Source organism: Sarcophilus harrisii, chromosome 5, assembly GCF_902635505.1.
Source record: "Sarcophilus harrisii chromosome 5, mSarHar1.11, whole genome shotgun sequence".
Lineage (NCBI taxonomy): Eukaryota > Metazoa > Chordata > Mammalia > Dasyuromorphia > Dasyuridae > Sarcophilus > Sarcophilus harrisii.
This window is the reverse complement of record NC_045430.1, coordinates 198,780,492-198,797,760: the sequence shown is the minus strand read 5'-3', so window position 1 is coordinate 198,797,760 and position 17,269 is coordinate 198,780,492. Positions and strand designations below refer to the sequence as shown.

General features: G+C 34.7%; 1 protein-coding gene across 1 annotated transcript in view; it reads left to right on the top strand.

Annotated features, from left to right (window-relative positions):
* The window catches only part of PDIA4 (protein disulfide isomerase family A member 4), a 29,172-nt gene extending 12,417 nt beyond the window's left edge, over positions 1-16,755 (top strand). The window contains exons 2-10 of the mRNA XM_003771728.4: positions 407-584; positions 4,932-5,137; positions 5,720-5,858; positions 6,778-6,983; positions 7,192-7,350; positions 7,983-8,134; positions 13,403-13,559; positions 14,344-14,577; positions 15,962-16,755. Coding sequence (XP_003771776.2) covers positions 407-584; positions 4,932-5,137; positions 5,720-5,858; positions 6,778-6,983; positions 7,192-7,350; positions 7,983-8,134; positions 13,403-13,559; positions 14,344-14,577; positions 15,962-16,377 — 1,847 coding nt within the window. The 3' untranslated portion in view covers positions 16,378-16,755. The remainder of the gene's footprint in view (positions 1-406; positions 585-4,931; positions 5,138-5,719; positions 5,859-6,777; positions 6,984-7,191; positions 7,351-7,982; positions 8,135-13,402; positions 13,560-14,343; positions 14,578-15,961) is intronic.
* The last annotated feature ends 514 nt before the right edge of the window (positions 16,756-17,269 follow it).

The window sequence follows — 17,269 nt, the reverse complement described above, 5'->3', positions numbered from 1 at the left end:
GTAAAGATATGTGGGCATGTAATGATCACTGAGTTAATCGGCCTTGTAGATTAACAATCAGGACCATGAAAATCACTGAAGTACCAAATGTAGGCATCTAAGCTGAGCTGTTTTCCTTTAAAAATTTCTAAACCTCTTTTGACTACATTTGATGAAAAACAAAATCCATTTTCTTAATTAAGAAAAAAAAACTGGGTTAAAAAGCAGAGATTAAATGATCAATGTTACCTTTTTTTTTTTTATTTTCTTGAAAATTGAAGACTTAGTAAACACAATTGATTTTCTTGTTGTTTCTCTTTAGAATCTGTTAGACTAGTGGCAAGTGACTCATTACAATTATTAATCTTGGAACTTATAATCCATATGGGGATTTTCATAACTGATGTGAGTGGGGTTTTGTTTCTAGATTCTTTTAGTAAAGATGATGCTGTTGATGAGGAAGAGGAGGAGGAGGAGGAGGAGGATTATGATGAAGATGATTCTGAAGTGAAAGAAGACAATGGTGTCCTAGTCCTGAATGACAACAACTTTGATGCCTTTGTGGCTGGCAAAGATACTGTGCTGCTGGAATTCTATGCTCCCTGGTCAGTATACTTTGGCACCCCACATAAGTGGTTGTGTGCCTATTTTCACTCACTTAGTTTTCCAAGGTCAGCAGATTGGCTAAAGAGCCAATAACCTCGAATATTATTTCTTACATGTCTTAGCTTGCAATCTGTGTCTATGGAAGGGTATAGATCATTTCATTATACTCGATATTTATTTATATTTCTGCTGGCTAAACAATAAATTTCTTCTGTCTGTTGTCTATACTTGTTTTGAGATCTTATGGTTTTGTTTGTTTGTTTTTTACCAAATTTATGTTTTGTTTTGTTTTACCAAACTACCCAGAATCTCTTGAAATTTTTTGGGGGAGAGTAAGAACATTTCTATTTAACCAATATTTAAAAATTACTATTTATAGTACATACAATATGTATAATTGCAATTCACATTTACAATTACTAATCTTTAAATTTATAATCCCTAAATTGGGGATTTTCATAACCTGAAAATATAAGTTGAAACCAAATTATGGAGGGCTTTGAATGCCAGGATAAATTTAGGATATACATTTTATTCAGTGGGCATTCAGAAATCACTAAAAGTTTTTTCAGCAGAGTAGTTTACATTTGTGAATATTAGAAATTTGTTGTGACCACCATGTAAAAAATGGATTGAAGAAGGAAGACACTACAGACTACCTTAGATTGTGATGACAATTTAGGCATGAAGTAAGAAAAAGCTGTGAACCAGAGCACTGAAAATTGAAAGCATGAGATTATTTCTAGAGAGAAAATTAAAAGGTCTAAAAAAGAGATAGGTGTATGAGAGAAACTTGAAGCATTAATATCTATATTCTTTACATTTGTTGTCTTTTAACAGAACAAGCAGTATTTCCACACTTGAATTTATTCTGCCACTTCCCAATTCTTAGTCATGAATATAATTTTTTTCATACATATTATAGGGTCTTTTCCCCCTAGCCTTAAAATATTTAGACCCATCAGTTAGTTCATTGAATTGAAAGGTGCATGTTACAAGATTAATATAACTCATTTTAGTTGGTTATCAGCAATTAGCATTGTTTTCTTGGAATTGTTTTCATAGCCATTTCTACATTAGAGAATAAGTCTTGCTTGTTGGAGTTCTATCAGTTCCATATGGATACTGAATGCTAAATTTTTTTTTACATGTAATTCTCATCTAGAACCCATCCCTATACCCCTTTCCTTTTTTTCTTTTTTTTTTTTTTTTAAAGAAATGTAGATTGGGCACAGTGCTCTGCACCATCCCTGAAGTCAGGAAGACCTGAGTTCAAATCTGGTCTCAGATACTTAACACCTCCTAGCTGTGTAACCCCGTGCAAGTCACTTAACCTCAATTGCCTCAGAAAAAAAAAAAAGAACGAAAGAAACATTGGGGTTTTTTTGTTTTTGTTTTTGTTTTTGTTTGTCATGCTATTATTTTGTCTAATACATTCTATAAACTCTCTAATAATTTTCCCTACAGATAAAAAATATTTCTCCTCTGGGTGAAACCTTAGAGAGCATCTAATCCCCCCATGACTGAGCTGGAAGACTTTTGAATGAAGGGGCAATTTCTAAGAGTGACTCATACCTCATTTTGTATCTGCAACTTTCACTTACTGCCTTCTAAAGCCAGGCAATAAAAAACATAACCTCTTTTCCACATGACAGCTCTTTAGATACTTGGAAGACACTTACCATGACTTCTAGCCCCATTTCAGATTTTTCTATTTCAGGCTAAATTTCCTTCCCCACCCCCCTAGTTCCTTCATCTGACCTTCGTAAGACATGTAACCTTTTTATCTAGTCAGCCCTCTTCTAGATTGTCATTTTTAAAGTGTTTCATTCAGGACTTAATGCTGTCTTCTAGATCAGTGGTAAACTCAAATAAAAATGGGACCACCAAGTAAAATCCACATCTTGACTTAGAAAACCATATATTAACATTATCTATTTTATATATATATATATATATATATATATATATATATATATATGAAGAGCAGTGAAACAGCTCTTTGCTAGTCATGGATATGATCCTTTGCTTAATGCAACCCAAAATTGCATTAGTTTTCTTAGCTGTTATTTTACTTCAGTTCATTGGTCTCACAGGCTACTAAAACTCTCAAGTCTTTTCCCAAGAAACTGCTTCCAATTCAAAATATCTGACTTTAAAGTTGTCCCATACAAAATACCCATTTCCACTACTCTCTTCTTTTATATTTATAAAGTTGATTTATTTAAAAGTTTGACTAAGATTTTATATATGTCCCTATTAAATTTCATCTTATTAGATTTGGCTCAAGGTTCTAACTTGTCCAGATCTTTATGGATCTTGGCTGTCATCCAGTGTGTATTTGTCCCTTTCTTATCTTTGTATCATCTTTTTGTCTTTTGCAACTTTTCTTTTATCTGAGTCATTGATAAAAATGTTATCATCATGAAGCCAAAAGCATTGATTTTTAAAATGTCATGGAGTTCAACTTCCCAGTCGACATTTAAAAAAAAAAAAAAAAGCTTTAAAATGAAAGCAAATATCATATGCAATGGAGATACTCTAGAGCAGTGGTCCTCAAAGTGTAGTCCAAAGAATTGTTGGGGTCTCTGAAACCCTTTCAGAGGGTCTACAAATTCAAAATTATTTTTTATTTCTAATATAGTAAATAGCTATAAATATAACCCATGTGAACAAAAACTCTTTGAACAGATCCTCATTAGTTTTTTTAACAACATGAAGATACTGAGAACAAAAGTTTGAGAACCACTGATCTAGAGTCTTTTCCAGTAAAAGTGGATGTAAAACATGCATGCCTACTCTCCGACTGACTGCTATTTGATATAGTTCTAGAAATGCTAGCAATAGCAAATAAAATGAGAAAGGCATTTAAGGCTTCATAAAGATAGGCAAAGAGGTAATAAAACTCCCATTTGCTGATGCTATAATGGTTTATTTAGAAAATTCTAGAAAATCAGCGAAGATACTAATTGAAACTAAATAGATTCAGGAGAATTACAGGCTATATTAATGTAAATTAAGAGCATTTTTGTATAATAATAAAATCTGAGAGAACCTAATAATAGATAAATCTCCTTACCAATTCTTGGCATCTTAACTATCTAAGCCACAACTCATCTTTTTTCACAAGACTTAACAAAAAAACTTTAGTCAAATTCTTTGCCACAATCTAGGTAAACTATATAGTCTTCTCCTAACCTGTCAGAATAATGTAACCCTGTGATCACTATTGTTTTTTTTTTTCTTCCTCTCCATTTAATGATATCTTTTGGTTGAATTAGATTTTATTATGATACATTTTATATATATATATATATATATATATATATATATATATATATATTTTTTTTTTTTTTTTTTTTTTTTTTTTAATATTCTTGATTCTTTTGGAAGGGGAGAGGGTTGTCATAGAATCTGGAAAGCAGTGTTATAGATTGCATAAAATCCATAGGGGTGAAGCTATATTGAAAGTTATTATTGAAATAGTTACTAAAATAATAGTATATTAATTTTTTCCATTCGAATTTATCTCCTTCATAGAGTTTTAGTTAAAGCTCCTGCCCCAAAACCTCTTTTCACCCCTAGACCTCACAGAAATTTAATTTTGCTTTTTTATACTATTCATGTAATACTGTATGGTATAGTTAGCTGTTGAGATGTTACTCCTTAACAACTCCTAAATTCTAATCAGGTTTCTAATTTGTGGTCCATGAATTTGTTGTTTTAAAAAATAATTTGGTAAATATGCTTCAATATAACTGCTTTCCTTTTTAATCCAGTGTACTTGTTTTTATGCATTTAAAAACATTATTCTGAAATGGTGTCAAGCGACTTCACCAGAATGTCCAAAGGGCTCACAACATTGAAAGTTAAAAGGTTAATAGCCTCTGCTTCTCTGAGAACAGAGATTTTATTTTGTCTAAACTTTCTGTCTCATAATCCTTAGTGTGATGGTATCTCCCCAGAAGAGACTTGTTAAATATTCTTGACTGTTCACTTGATAAATAGTAAAAACTGTTGGCTAGTTTAGGAATTATCTAATTATTTTCTTCCTAATACCTTCTTACCTCCTCCTTGGGAAGCAGGCTACTATGGGTCACAAACTGTGCTCCTCCTCTCCTTTTCTGTATTTTTTTTTTTTTTTCACTGCTTATATAGTTCAGTTAATTCTTTCTCAAGGTCACTTAGAAATATATCTTCTACAACCTTGAAAATCCTTCTCGCCCAGTCTTGGAATTCTTGACTTAATTGTAATTCTAAAAATCTTATTTTTGTGTGTTTTTTATTTGATGAAATCTTTAAACTGTAACTTTTTTTTTTCTCCCCTCCCTAATCTTATCTCCCAGGTGTGGTCACTGTAAACAATTTGCTCCAGTGTATGAGAAAATAGCTAAGACCCTTCAAGAAAATGATCCTCCTATCCCTGTTGCCAAAATTGATGCAACAGCAGCATCTACATTAGCAAGCCGGTATGATGTAAGCGGCTATCCCACCATTAAAATCCTAAAAAGGGGGCAAGCAGTGGATTATGATGGCTCAAGATCAGAAGATGGTGAGTGGACCCTCTGGTTTGCTTAGAGCCTAAATCTGTGGCTTGGTCATAGATGAGTGCTGAGATGTTTGGTAGAGGGCTTTAGGATAAGGCATTTTAAAGATTTGGACCCATAGGCTCTCCCTTCCCTTTTAAGAGTCATTTAGTTGATCTAGAACTATTTATCTTTATTAATAATTTAAATTTGCATACTGCTTTAAAGCAGTGGAGTAGATCCCAAATGGATTCCTTACTGGATCCACATTGACTTAGAAAACCACAAATTAACATAACTTTTATTTCATTTTTGTTTTATTTTGTTAAACTCAAACATTACCCATTTATTCTTGTTCACTTTCTGGGAATTTTTCTGGGAAGAGTTTGATATGTCTGCCATAAAATACACAAAAGTATTTTCCTCATAATTCTTTGAAGTACGGTTGTCTTCATTGGATGGCTGAGGCCACTGACCTAATGAATAAGTATCACAGGTGGGACTTGGAATTCAAGTGCATGTCATAGAATAATCTCTTTGAAAGGATTCTTCATTTCTGGTGTCAAAGAAAGAGAGAAATTTGATCTTTTTCATCTGGTTTCTTTCAGACATTGTTGCTAAAGTCAAAGAAGTTTCCCAACCCAGCTGGACTCCTCCACCTGAAGTGACCCTGGTGCTCACTAAAGATAACTTCGATGAAGTAGTGAATGATGCAGACATCATTTTGGTGGAGTTCTATGCTCCTTGGTAAGATACATATCACCTTGATAAAGTGGGACAGATTTGCTGTTATGTAATTATTGAACACTTTCTCCTTTCCTAGCTCTGAGTTAGATGCAACAGTGATGAGCCTCTGAAAGAATGAGCTCACAGGTTCATTGGGAAAAGATGATGTACAGTAATGAGAGGGGGGGAATAAGTGGGCAAAGTGTAAATATTGCTAAAAATCAGAAAAGGCAAGGGGAGGATATGTTAAGTTTTTCTATTAATTCAGAATGTCTTCAACTAAACAATTAGTGATATTTTTAATCATATTAATTTTTTATAAGGCAATAATTATGTATAACAGACTTAAATATAAATTTGGAAGTTGGTGGGGGGAAGACCAGATACATGATTTTGTTGGAATGGGAAGATCTTGATGAGGAATCTTCCTCTGACACAGCAGGGTAAAGACTAAAGGATAGTCCCTAGTGAGTCAATTACTTAAGGATCACTCAATCAATTTGTGTCAGAGCAGAAGATTCCCTATTCTTAAGTTTCAGATAAACTCAGTGTCCATTATTTCCTTGGTTAGTTGGGTTTTGATGCATTGATCTGAGTTACTAGGTAAAGGAATCAGGTCTTCTTTTTTTAGAAAACTTCCAGGACGTCATATGTTAAAGAAATATAAATTGTCTTCATTTGCAGTGTTGAATATTTAAAAGGAGAGCCAAGTTGACTTTGAGGATGGCAATCAGAATAAATCATAGACTGTGTAGTTGGCTGTGGATCTTTGACTTTGTCTTTGGTTTTTTTTGTTCTGTGAATGGAAGATTCACTTAAGCTTAAGGTTTTGTTGAAGATTTCTTTCTGATATAGGGTGCCTCTGAGATCCCTTTGGGAAGTCTGATTCTGTTCATCCTTATTGAAGTTGTTCACCTGAAAAATATTTTTCCTTTGACAGGTGTGGACACTGTAAGAAACTTGCTCCAGAATATGAGAAAGCTGCAAAAGAACTTAGTAAGCGTTCTCCACCCATTCCCTTGGCTAAAGTAGATGCCATTGAAGAAACTGATCTGGCCAAGAGGTTCGATGTCACTGGATACCCAACTCTGAAAATCTTCCGGAAGGGGAAAGCTTTTGACTACAATGGCCCACGAGAGAAATACGGTATTGGCCCTTTTTGCTAAAACCACATTGGGGAGGAATAGCACCATGATTTGGGAGTTGTCAGGAAGAGAGGCATTGGTAAAAATCTGCTTTTAGATGCACTTGAAACAGGGATCGGCCAGCACAGAGCTGAAGTTGTCAGTCTGGAAAGCAATGGTTGATCTGTTTGAACTGTGTTACCCTCCTTAGACTTGTTCTTTGGTTCTAGGTATTGTGGACTACATGATTGAACAATCTGAACCTCCATCCAAAGAAATTTTGGCTGTGAAACAAGTCCAGGAATTCCTGAAGGAGGGAAACGATGTCATCGTTATCGGCATCTTCAAAAGCGCTGATGACCAAGCTTACCAGCTGTATCAGGAAACTGGTAAGTTTCATTTCCATGAATGAGAAAGAGAATGGGGCCTGCTGCCGTAGGGCACTAGTTTTGGATTAGTAGGCTACCATGTAACTTCTTGTAAACCCTGTATATGAAAGAGCCGAGTTAATAGATAGGTTTTTAGAGATCTGGTAGAGTACTATTAAAGTGAATTTCTCCGATTTTTCTTCCTTGGGGGCCATCTCTGTGTCAGATTATGACAGTTTCATTTCTGGGAAGTTCTCTGTAGAATAAAAAAAATATATGAATGGAATAGAAGTCAGAACTGCTTTGAAAAAAGACTCTCCACCATCACAAGATAGATGACTCAAAACCAGAATTGTAGACTTGATAACAGATATCAAATACAGATATTTATTTCATTTTGCTTAATAGTAACATATAAATTAATCCCATTATTTTCATCCGTTTGCTTTCTCATTTAATTTGCTTCATCTCCTTTTACCTTGGTATTACCTTTTATTCTTGGTAACAGCTAATACTTTTTAGTTGTAAGTTTCTCTTATATGAGAAAGATTTTCTTGTGTTTTATAAATTCTATTATTTAGGATCTAATTATTTTTGGCTAATTCTACAATAAAATTCAGAGATTCTTACTTGCCTCCTCCTTTATTTCCCAGTGAACAACATGAGGGAAGATTACAAATTTCACCATACTTTCAACAATGAAGTTGCAAAATTCCTGAAAGTCTCTTCTGGGAAGTTGGTTGTGATGCAGCCAGAAAAATTTCATTCTAAGTATGAACAAAAAATCAATGTTTTAGACATTAAGGTGAGTGGTATTTCCCAGGCCATCTGAGTGATACTGAAGATTTATTCATTGTTAAGTAACACTGATTGTTCGGCAGTCTTAATGGTCTGACTTTTTTCTGTTCAAAAAAGTGAGATTTCCTTCCCTGATACGTCTTCAGAGCCTCATTAACTAGTCTGTGTCCCAGGAGTTAAGGCCAAAACTCCAAAAAAAATCCTTGGTTTAAGATCTGATTGAACTAGGAAAACACAAATATCAATTCCTTTTTATTGTTTACTGGAAGATGTGGCATTAAGTTTATAGATTTGAATTGTGGGGTGTCCAAGTATCAGTGACTGCTTCTGGCAGAATGACAAATCCCAGAGGGCATCTCAGCCACCTTTAGGCAACTGGCAAGACTTTAACTTAGCCAGCCAAGATTAATAATTCTTTTTTCCTGCCCTCGACACTAGTAGTGGATAGTATTTCCTTTCACTACCTATTCTACTATGGCATTTCTTAGTGTTTCTAATTAAATTCCCGGGAAGTTTTTTTATCCTAACTTAAAACTCAAGTACCAACCTGGACTTTGATAATGATAATTTGTGTTTCTGTGGTGCTGCCCTTTACGAAGTATTTCTGTCATACCTCTGTGATGTAGGTTGTTCTCTGTGCCTATCACTGGGGATAATCCCTCCACTTGGGTCACTTACAAGCCTATCATTTCCTAAGACAAAGTTTGGGGGGCTCCTTCACTGTGCCTGTCTTGGGATGAGTCTTTTCATTTTGAGAGAGGCTGGTCTTCACCTGCAGACACACAGTCCACTGAAAGACATGCCAGAAATTCTATTCTGCTGGTGTAGTCTTTACAAACCCAGGGTCATCCCCTTGCTGTAACTAGGCATCAGAGTGGAACTTGAATGGAGATGCAGTGGTACAAGATCAGATATAGTTATTGTATTTTGTATGCTAAGAAGCTTTTCTGTATATTAAATAACAAGTTCAGGTAAGTGAGTTGTCTTCTAATTAAACTTTTTCTTATTATTGATGTATTTGTTTTTGAAAAGATAAGTTCTGAATCTCTTATAAATTTAAAGTAGTATAGTGGCCTTGGGGATTGAGAACTGGACTTGGTATGATTCTTCCTGAAACTTATTAGCTAGATAATCATGATTCCTTCTTTCAAACTTATAGGAGAACATGGTCAAGGACTTAGTTGAATGGATAGGTTATGATCTGCTTTGTTGGAGATAACTTCAGAATGAGATCACAGACTCACCTAAATATCTACCTCTTAAGTTGTTTTCAGTCATGTCCAGTTCTTCTTGACCCCATTTGGGTGGGGGGGTTTTGGGGTTTTTTTTGGCAGAGATACTGGAGTGGTTTGCTATTTTCTTCTCCAGTTCATTTTATAGATGAAAAAACTGAGGCGAACGGGGTGAAGTGACTTGCCTAGGATCATACATCTGGGAAGTGTCTGAGGCCAGACTTGGACTAAGGTCTCCCTGACTCCAAGACTGGTGCTTTATCTATTGTACCACTCAGCTGCCCATAGAAAAAATTCTTAGCAAACCTTAAAGTTCTGTGTACATGTCAGTTGTCATATTATCTTATTTATCCCAATTTCCAGTGGGGTTCAAATAGAAACTATCCTGAGACTAATCATTCTGCTATTCTCTAGATTCAATGTTCTGCATATATTGCACAGGTGGATGAAATGATTGCTTTTGGTAGTTGTATAAACATATTAGGATATAAATCCATTCTTATAAGTTCATTTTAAAGCATCTGTATTTGATTCTAGTAGCAGATGTGATGTGACAGCAAGCTGGGTGGATTTCCCATCTTCTTCCCATGTTGACTTTGCTTGTCCAGGTATCTCTACTTAGATCGTAGAGACTATGAGTATTTGAGGCAGTGACATCTATTTAAAAACATCATTCATATTTGGACTATCTTCTGGTCTTGATTAGTTCATAAGTTCAGGCTATTGATATCACTTTCTGGTTGCTGAATACCAAGCAGCCATGAGGAGCTGGTGGATAGTTTTGCTCAACTAAGTTAAGTTACATTATCTTCAGTGCCTATTCTTGTTGAAAATTTTTCTTCTATGGCAAAGAGTATTTATTTCTGTTAACTATTACTCCAGTAGCAAACCTAAACTAATAGGGACTAGACAGAGCCCAGCTCAGTCCCCACCAAAAGTGCACATTAAAACTGATGTTGTATAAGTGGTTATTGCTTTAAGCTTATTCAATTTGAATTTCAAAGTGCGAGTAAGACTTTTTTTAAATGTATCTTAATATTGGCCTTCTTGATTTTTTTTGGCTAGAGAAGACCAAGGTATCTGTAAATAACACTTCAAATAGTCTTTCTTTACTGTATGTTAATAATTTTGCACTTATTAAGTCAAAATAACATTCTGATATCACTGGGGGGAAATCCACAGATTGGAGTGGAATAATCAAATAACTTGATATTCATATTCTGATGTTAGAAAGGTATTTTGGTCATTTTCTTTAATTCAGGAGCCTACATGGCTTCATTTAGGAGAGAGAATATATTTAAGGACATGCAGATCTAAAATGGACTGAAATCACTGAAAAAAATACCATTTAAAAAATGAACTTTTTTTTCTTCTCAATAGTATTTTATTTTTCCAAATACATGTAAAGCTACCTTTCAACATTCATTTTTGTAAAACTTTGTATTCTAAATTTTTTCCATCCTTCCTCAAGATAGCAAACAATCTTAGATAGATTAAATATGTGGTATCCTTTTAAATATATTTCCATATTTGTCTTGTTGTACAAGAAAAATCAGATTAAAAAAAAAAAACACCAAAAAGATACAAGAAAAGAAAAACCAAAATGGTGAAAATACTGTACTTCAATCCACATTCAATATAGTTCCCTCTCTGGATGTGATTAGCATTTTCCATCCCAAGTCTATTGGAATTGCTTTGAATCAACTCATTATTGCAAAAGAATCAACTCCATCACGGTTGATCATTACATAATCTTATTGCTGTGTACAATGTTCTCTTGGTTCTACTCACTTCATTTAACATCATTTCATGTAAGTCTCTCCAGACCTCTCTGAAATCATCCTGCTAATTGTTTTTTTTATAGAACAGTAACATTACATAATATTCATATACCACAATTTATTCAGCCATTCTCCAGTTGATGGGCATCCCCTCACTTTCCAGTTCCTTTCCATTACAAAAAGGGCTGCCACAAACATTTTTTTTTTTTTTTTTTATTTAATGGCCTTTTATTTACAGGATATATACATGGGTAACTTTACAGCATTAACAATTGCCAAACCTCTTGTTCCAATTCCTCACCTCCTACCCCCCCCCACCCCCTCCCCCGAATGGCAGGATGACCAGCAGATGTTAAATATATCAAAATATAACTTAGATACACAATAAGTATACATGACCAAAACATCACCTTGCTGTACAAAAAGAATCAGACTCTGAACCACTGCACAATTAGCTGTGCCACAAACATTTTTGTACATGTGGGTCCTTTTCTGTCCTTTATGATTTCCTTGAGAAACAGACCCAGTAATGGCACTGCTGGAATAAAAGGGTATGCACATTTTGCTAACTCTTTGGGCATAATTCCAAATTACTTTCCACAATAATTGGATCATTTCACAACTTCACCAATGATGTATCAGTGTCTGAGTTTTCCCACACCCCCTCCAACATTTGTCATTATCTTCTCCTCTCCCTGGGTTTTTAAAATATATTTATAGAACATGAAAAAATCAGCATGCATGTGGGCTATGGCACTTCATGATCAACTGGTTCAGTAATTAGAGAATTAGAAAGCTCTTCTCTAAACCCTTTGGACTTTTTGATACACTAGGGTCTGCTGAAATGAACTTGAAAGCACTCAGGATAGCCAATTGTCAGATTTTCAGTGTGAACAATTTATACCTAAGAAATCAACAAGTGCTACAAACCCCAGTTTAATTTGTTTTCTTAGTTGTCTAGGCTTAAGAAAGGGTTAGTGTAGATTATAACCCCCACCACACTCCCAAAGGGTTCTTAAATATTTACTAAGACATCCTTATACTGCTCTATAAACATTGCTTGAGCTCAGGAATGCAGTAGAAAGCTGAAGGAATGAATCTTCACCAGACCAAAGACCTCAAGACTGTAGGCTAATTAATAAGTGATAATAATTGGCATGTCTACAATGCTTTTAAGTTTGCAAAGTATATATTTGCTTTATATACTTTGTCCCATTTGAGCTCTGCAACATTTTTGGATAATCTCTTATTACTCCTTAGCCAGTATATCTTTTTTGCATCTATAGAATTTTTTTTTTTCATGTAACTAATTGTGAATGCTATGTATAAAATACAAAACATAATTGGCCTACAAAAAAGGAGTTGGGGATTTGTATTTTCTTGTTCTTTGGTAACATACATACAATTCCTTATTTTAAGAAAAGTGAAATCGGACTATCTGCCGGATTAAAAAAAAAAAATTTGCTAGTAATTCACATACCACTGAGAAGCATTTAAGTCAATATTTATGGATCTTTTCTGGCTCCTTTGTAGTTTTCCAGAAAAGTTAACAAGACTTTCGGTCATCTCCCCAATGGTAACTTTTTTCATTGATTATGTTAAGTGTTCAAGCTTTCTATTTCTTGTTTGAGCCAACTGCATAAATGACCAGAAATGTTTCATATACTACTTCAGGGATTCTCTCTTGCCCTGATTTCTTTATTTTTCAAGCTTTATCTAGTTAAGGTTTTTTGATTGATATTAAATATTTGATTTTGCTTTTTGTGCTGCTTTGACTTTTTATTGACTTGGTTTTTGTTTTCAATTTTGCTGATTAAAGGAATCAAAGATTTCTTATTGCACTTTTGTTTTCTGGAATCTTTTTCTACATATTTATTTTTTGTTGCCTTGTATTGGACAATATGGCATTTAATTTTTCTGCTATATGTAGTAGTTAGATAATTGATTGGCTCTTGTAATTTTTGTACTATTGTTATAATCATCCAGTGAGCTTTTCCTCAGATCTTTAAGTTGCTTCTATTGTGGAGGTTTTCTTTCACAGTGGTGTTTGTTGCCTGTCCTTTAGAGTATTTTTCAGTAGTAATTCCGATATAAGCAATATAAATGTAAACATGTTTTCTAGCAGTGAAGTCTTTCAGAGTAAGCAACTTTCTGTCACCCCTCTCTCTGTCCTTTATTTAGAGAGTGATGGAATCTAAGTGTTCCTTTCAAGCACAGCTTTTCTGTTGTATTCCATTCACATCAGTTGCATGTTTGTAACAGGAATCCACTGAAAGTGCTGCCATCAGGGACCACGTGGTAAAGCATGCTGTGCCATTGGTTGGTCATCGAACAACTTCCAACGATGCCAAGAGATATGCTAAACGTCCTCTGGTGGTTGTCTATTACACTGTGGACTTCAGTTTTGACTATAGAGTTGGTGAGTGGCTATTTATTCAACAGGTTACCCACTTAATTACTTTAAATCTTTCTTCTGAGGTCTTTGAAAGTTAATGACCTTTGGGGGAGTGGCTGAAGCCGTGATCCATAATTTTTGTTTTAGATACATTTTCTGTTGTGACATTCTTAGACCTTCAGAATCACTTTACATTATGTCATTTCTATTCTGCATAACTATTTTATTCTCCCTAGAAATCATCCAGCAAAGATTAGGATCAGTCATATTTCTGGAAGGTACCAGGAATTTTTTGCAAATGAGCAAATTTCATCTCTTTAAAGTGATTTGGTCAAGCCACAGGGGCATTCGGCTCTAAAGCTAATGGCTGAAAGACTAGATTAGAAGCTAGGTCCCCTGGCATCAAGTTCAGTGGTCCAATATTTTAACATACATAGTTCTCACCAAACTTATTCTTACCTTTTAAAAATTTGTTTTTAAAATTATATACTTAAAAGTCACCTACAAAACAAAATATTCTAATATACAAAGAACACAAAGCCATGAACTTTATGCACAATTTATTTTTAAAGACATATATTAAATTTAATAATTGCCTTTTATATCCACTTCTGGTTTTTTTTCTTGTATGTATTTTTAATGCTTTTTAGGAAATCTCTTGTACTTCCAGAAGTATAAGCTTTTTTGTCTAGACATTGTATAGAAAACTCAAAATTTGTGCTTCATTGGCATATAATCTAAGTAGAACCTTAAGTATCTCAGGAAGCAAACTCTTTCATAAATTGTCGTGTATTCTAATTGGTTTCAGCGACTCAGTATTGGAGAAACAAGATCTTGGAAGTTGCTAAGGATTTCCCTGAATATACCTTTGCCATTGCTGATGAGGACGACTACTCTTCTGAAGTGAAGGACTTGGGACTGAGCGACAGTGGTGAAGAGATCAATGTAGCTATCCTAGCTGAGGGTGGCAAGAAATATGCCATGGAACCAGAGGAATTTGATTCTGATACTCTCCGAGACTTTGTGGTAGCATTCAAAAAAGGTGAATCATCAGGGATGACAAAATTATATGTCAAGAAGGGTCTTCATAGGTGAAATCTTGGAGACCACCATTAATTCTTCTGCATGAAATAGGATCTCAGAGGTCTTTGGTGCTTATTATTTTCAGTGTACTGATAGTCCCACCCTCTCTTTTTCTTTCATTCATTTATTTATTTATTTATTGCTAAGGCAATTGGGGTTAAGTGACTTGCCCAGGGTCACACAGCTAGACAGTGTAAAGTGTCTGAGACCAGATTTGAACTCTGGTCCTCCTGACTTCAGGGCTGGTGCTTTATTCACTGTACCAACTAGCTGCCCTTTCCTCTCTTTTTTAAAAGAAAGCTCTTAACATAAATATAAAGCTCTTCTTACTACTGCCTTTTTTCCCTTTTCTGGTCCAGAGAACTGAGGCAGCACCTTCATTTCCTTGTAAAGGAAAGGAGGTAAACATGACCTCAGGTTCTCCTGAGTGTAGAGAACAAAACTAAAGCAAAGGAAAGCAGCAACAATTAGAATAAAACTATCTGTATAGCAAGTGCCAGGCACACACAGTAGGGCTTAATAAATGGTTATTGAATTATATGTGGTAGGTTCCTAAACTTTCCCTCAAGGAATACCATAATCAAAAACTGATTCTAGTCTTCATTATGTTCTTTCCTTTGGTAATGCATAAGCATTAGTCTCTTCTTAATCTTGCTTTAAAATGTAAGATTCATTATCCATTTTGCAGTTATAATTACTCATGCATAAAATGATTGTTCAGACAATCTCGGCTATCCAATTAATAATCCAAAACAAAATAAGCCAAAAAAAAACACATCAAAAATGTGTCATAAAGGCTAACATTAAGAACAAGACAAAAATGTCTCTGTGCTTTCTTTTTTAAAAATAATTTTTATGTTTTGTTACTGGACCTAACAAACATAAACCAACATGAACATAAGAAGAACAGATTTAAAAAAAAAAAAAAAAAGATTACATATAAAACCATGAAGTTTTATCATATACAACTTTTCATGCACTTTATTTACTGGAAAGCCCTTTAGCCCCTCATTTAGTCTTTTTACTCTTTTAAGTTTGTGAGAATGATATATTAGAATAAATCTGATGGAGTTAATGAAACACCTTTCTAAGAGATGTTTCTGTTTTGAAGGAAAGGGTGGTTAAAGCAATGGATTATTGAGAGTAGCATCCCAGCATTCCTCCACAGATGTCTGGGGTAGGTTCATGGGACCTCAGAGCTGAAAGAGATATTAGAAGCAGTTGTACTGCATAGTGTTAGTTGACTTGTAAATAGTAGTCATGGTTGCTTTAGTGCTCCTCCATTTGGGACCATTGCACTGGAATCTATAGACTACTGATCACTTCTCTCCTTTTCCCTTTAGGAAAACTAAAGGCAATCATCAAATCCCAGCCTGTGCCCAAAAACAACAAAGGGCCTGTAACAATTGTGGTAGGTAAGACATTTGACTCTATAGTGATGGACTCAAAGTCAGATGTCCTCGTTGAGTTCTATGCCCCATGGTGTGGACACTGTAAGCAGCTAGAACCTGTGTACACCGAACTGGGGAAGAAGTACAAGCATCGGAAGAACCTGATCATAGCGAAGATGGATGCCACCGCCAACGATGTGACCAATGACCACTACAAGGTGGAAGGATTTCCTACTATCTACTTTGCTCCTCGCACTGACAAAAATAACCCTATTAAATTTGAAAATGAGAAGAGAGATTTGGAGCACTTGAGTGCATTTATAGAAGATCACAGTACAAAACTGAGCAGGACCAAAGAAGAACTTTAAAGACCAAGAGGAAGAAGGGAAAGGCTGTGGATACACTGTAATTTTCCAATGAAAGGTTGCTGAATGGGGAAACAAATGAGCCTTGTAGGCAATAAGGGTTTGGGTGTTAAAGCAGTTGCAGTATCTGATTTTTTTTTTTTTTTTTTTTTCACGGTGTGTTACAGACATGGAACTGACATAAATGTCTCATGATAGTATGGTTCAGATATTTAAGGAAAATACATCTATTTTTGTCATTATTTGGGCTTGATTATTTTCATTTTTTAACCTCTTTTTAATACTTCACCAACCCTAAAGCAGATAGTCTCTATGTGTGAATGTGTGTTGTTTTTTTAATTTAAATTTTAAAAAAGAAAAAAACCTTTGCCAAATCACTTTGATATTTTGACTTTTTATTTTTGATCATCGTCTGAAGTGTTGTAGTTTACAATGAAGTTAATTATTGTATTTTTTTTTTTTAAATTTTGTAGCTTTATTTCAAAAAAGTCTGACCATTTAAAAATTTGACTGTTAGGAGCAAAAGCTATAGATCAGAAGGAGCAAAAGCTATAGATCAGAGCCATCACAACAATTGACTTCCTAGTCTCCCAAGGAAGACAGTATTTGTCAGTTCTTTTTCTGCCCAAGACATCTTGAGGATAGATATACAGTGAGAATAGTAAGTAGATGATGTTTAAAATTGTTGACTATTTGGAGGGACTATTAATTGTAACTGCAAGAGTTTTTCTTGGAAACTGTTGGCCCAAAGATAAAGCTAACTGACCTGTCCAAAGTCACGCCAGGTAATAAATAGCAGAGCTAGGATTTAAAACTCTCCAAATCTAGGGTTCTAGCCATTACATCAAAATGTTTTTCTCTCAGGTTTCTCTTCTCCTTGGTGTTTCCCTTCTGT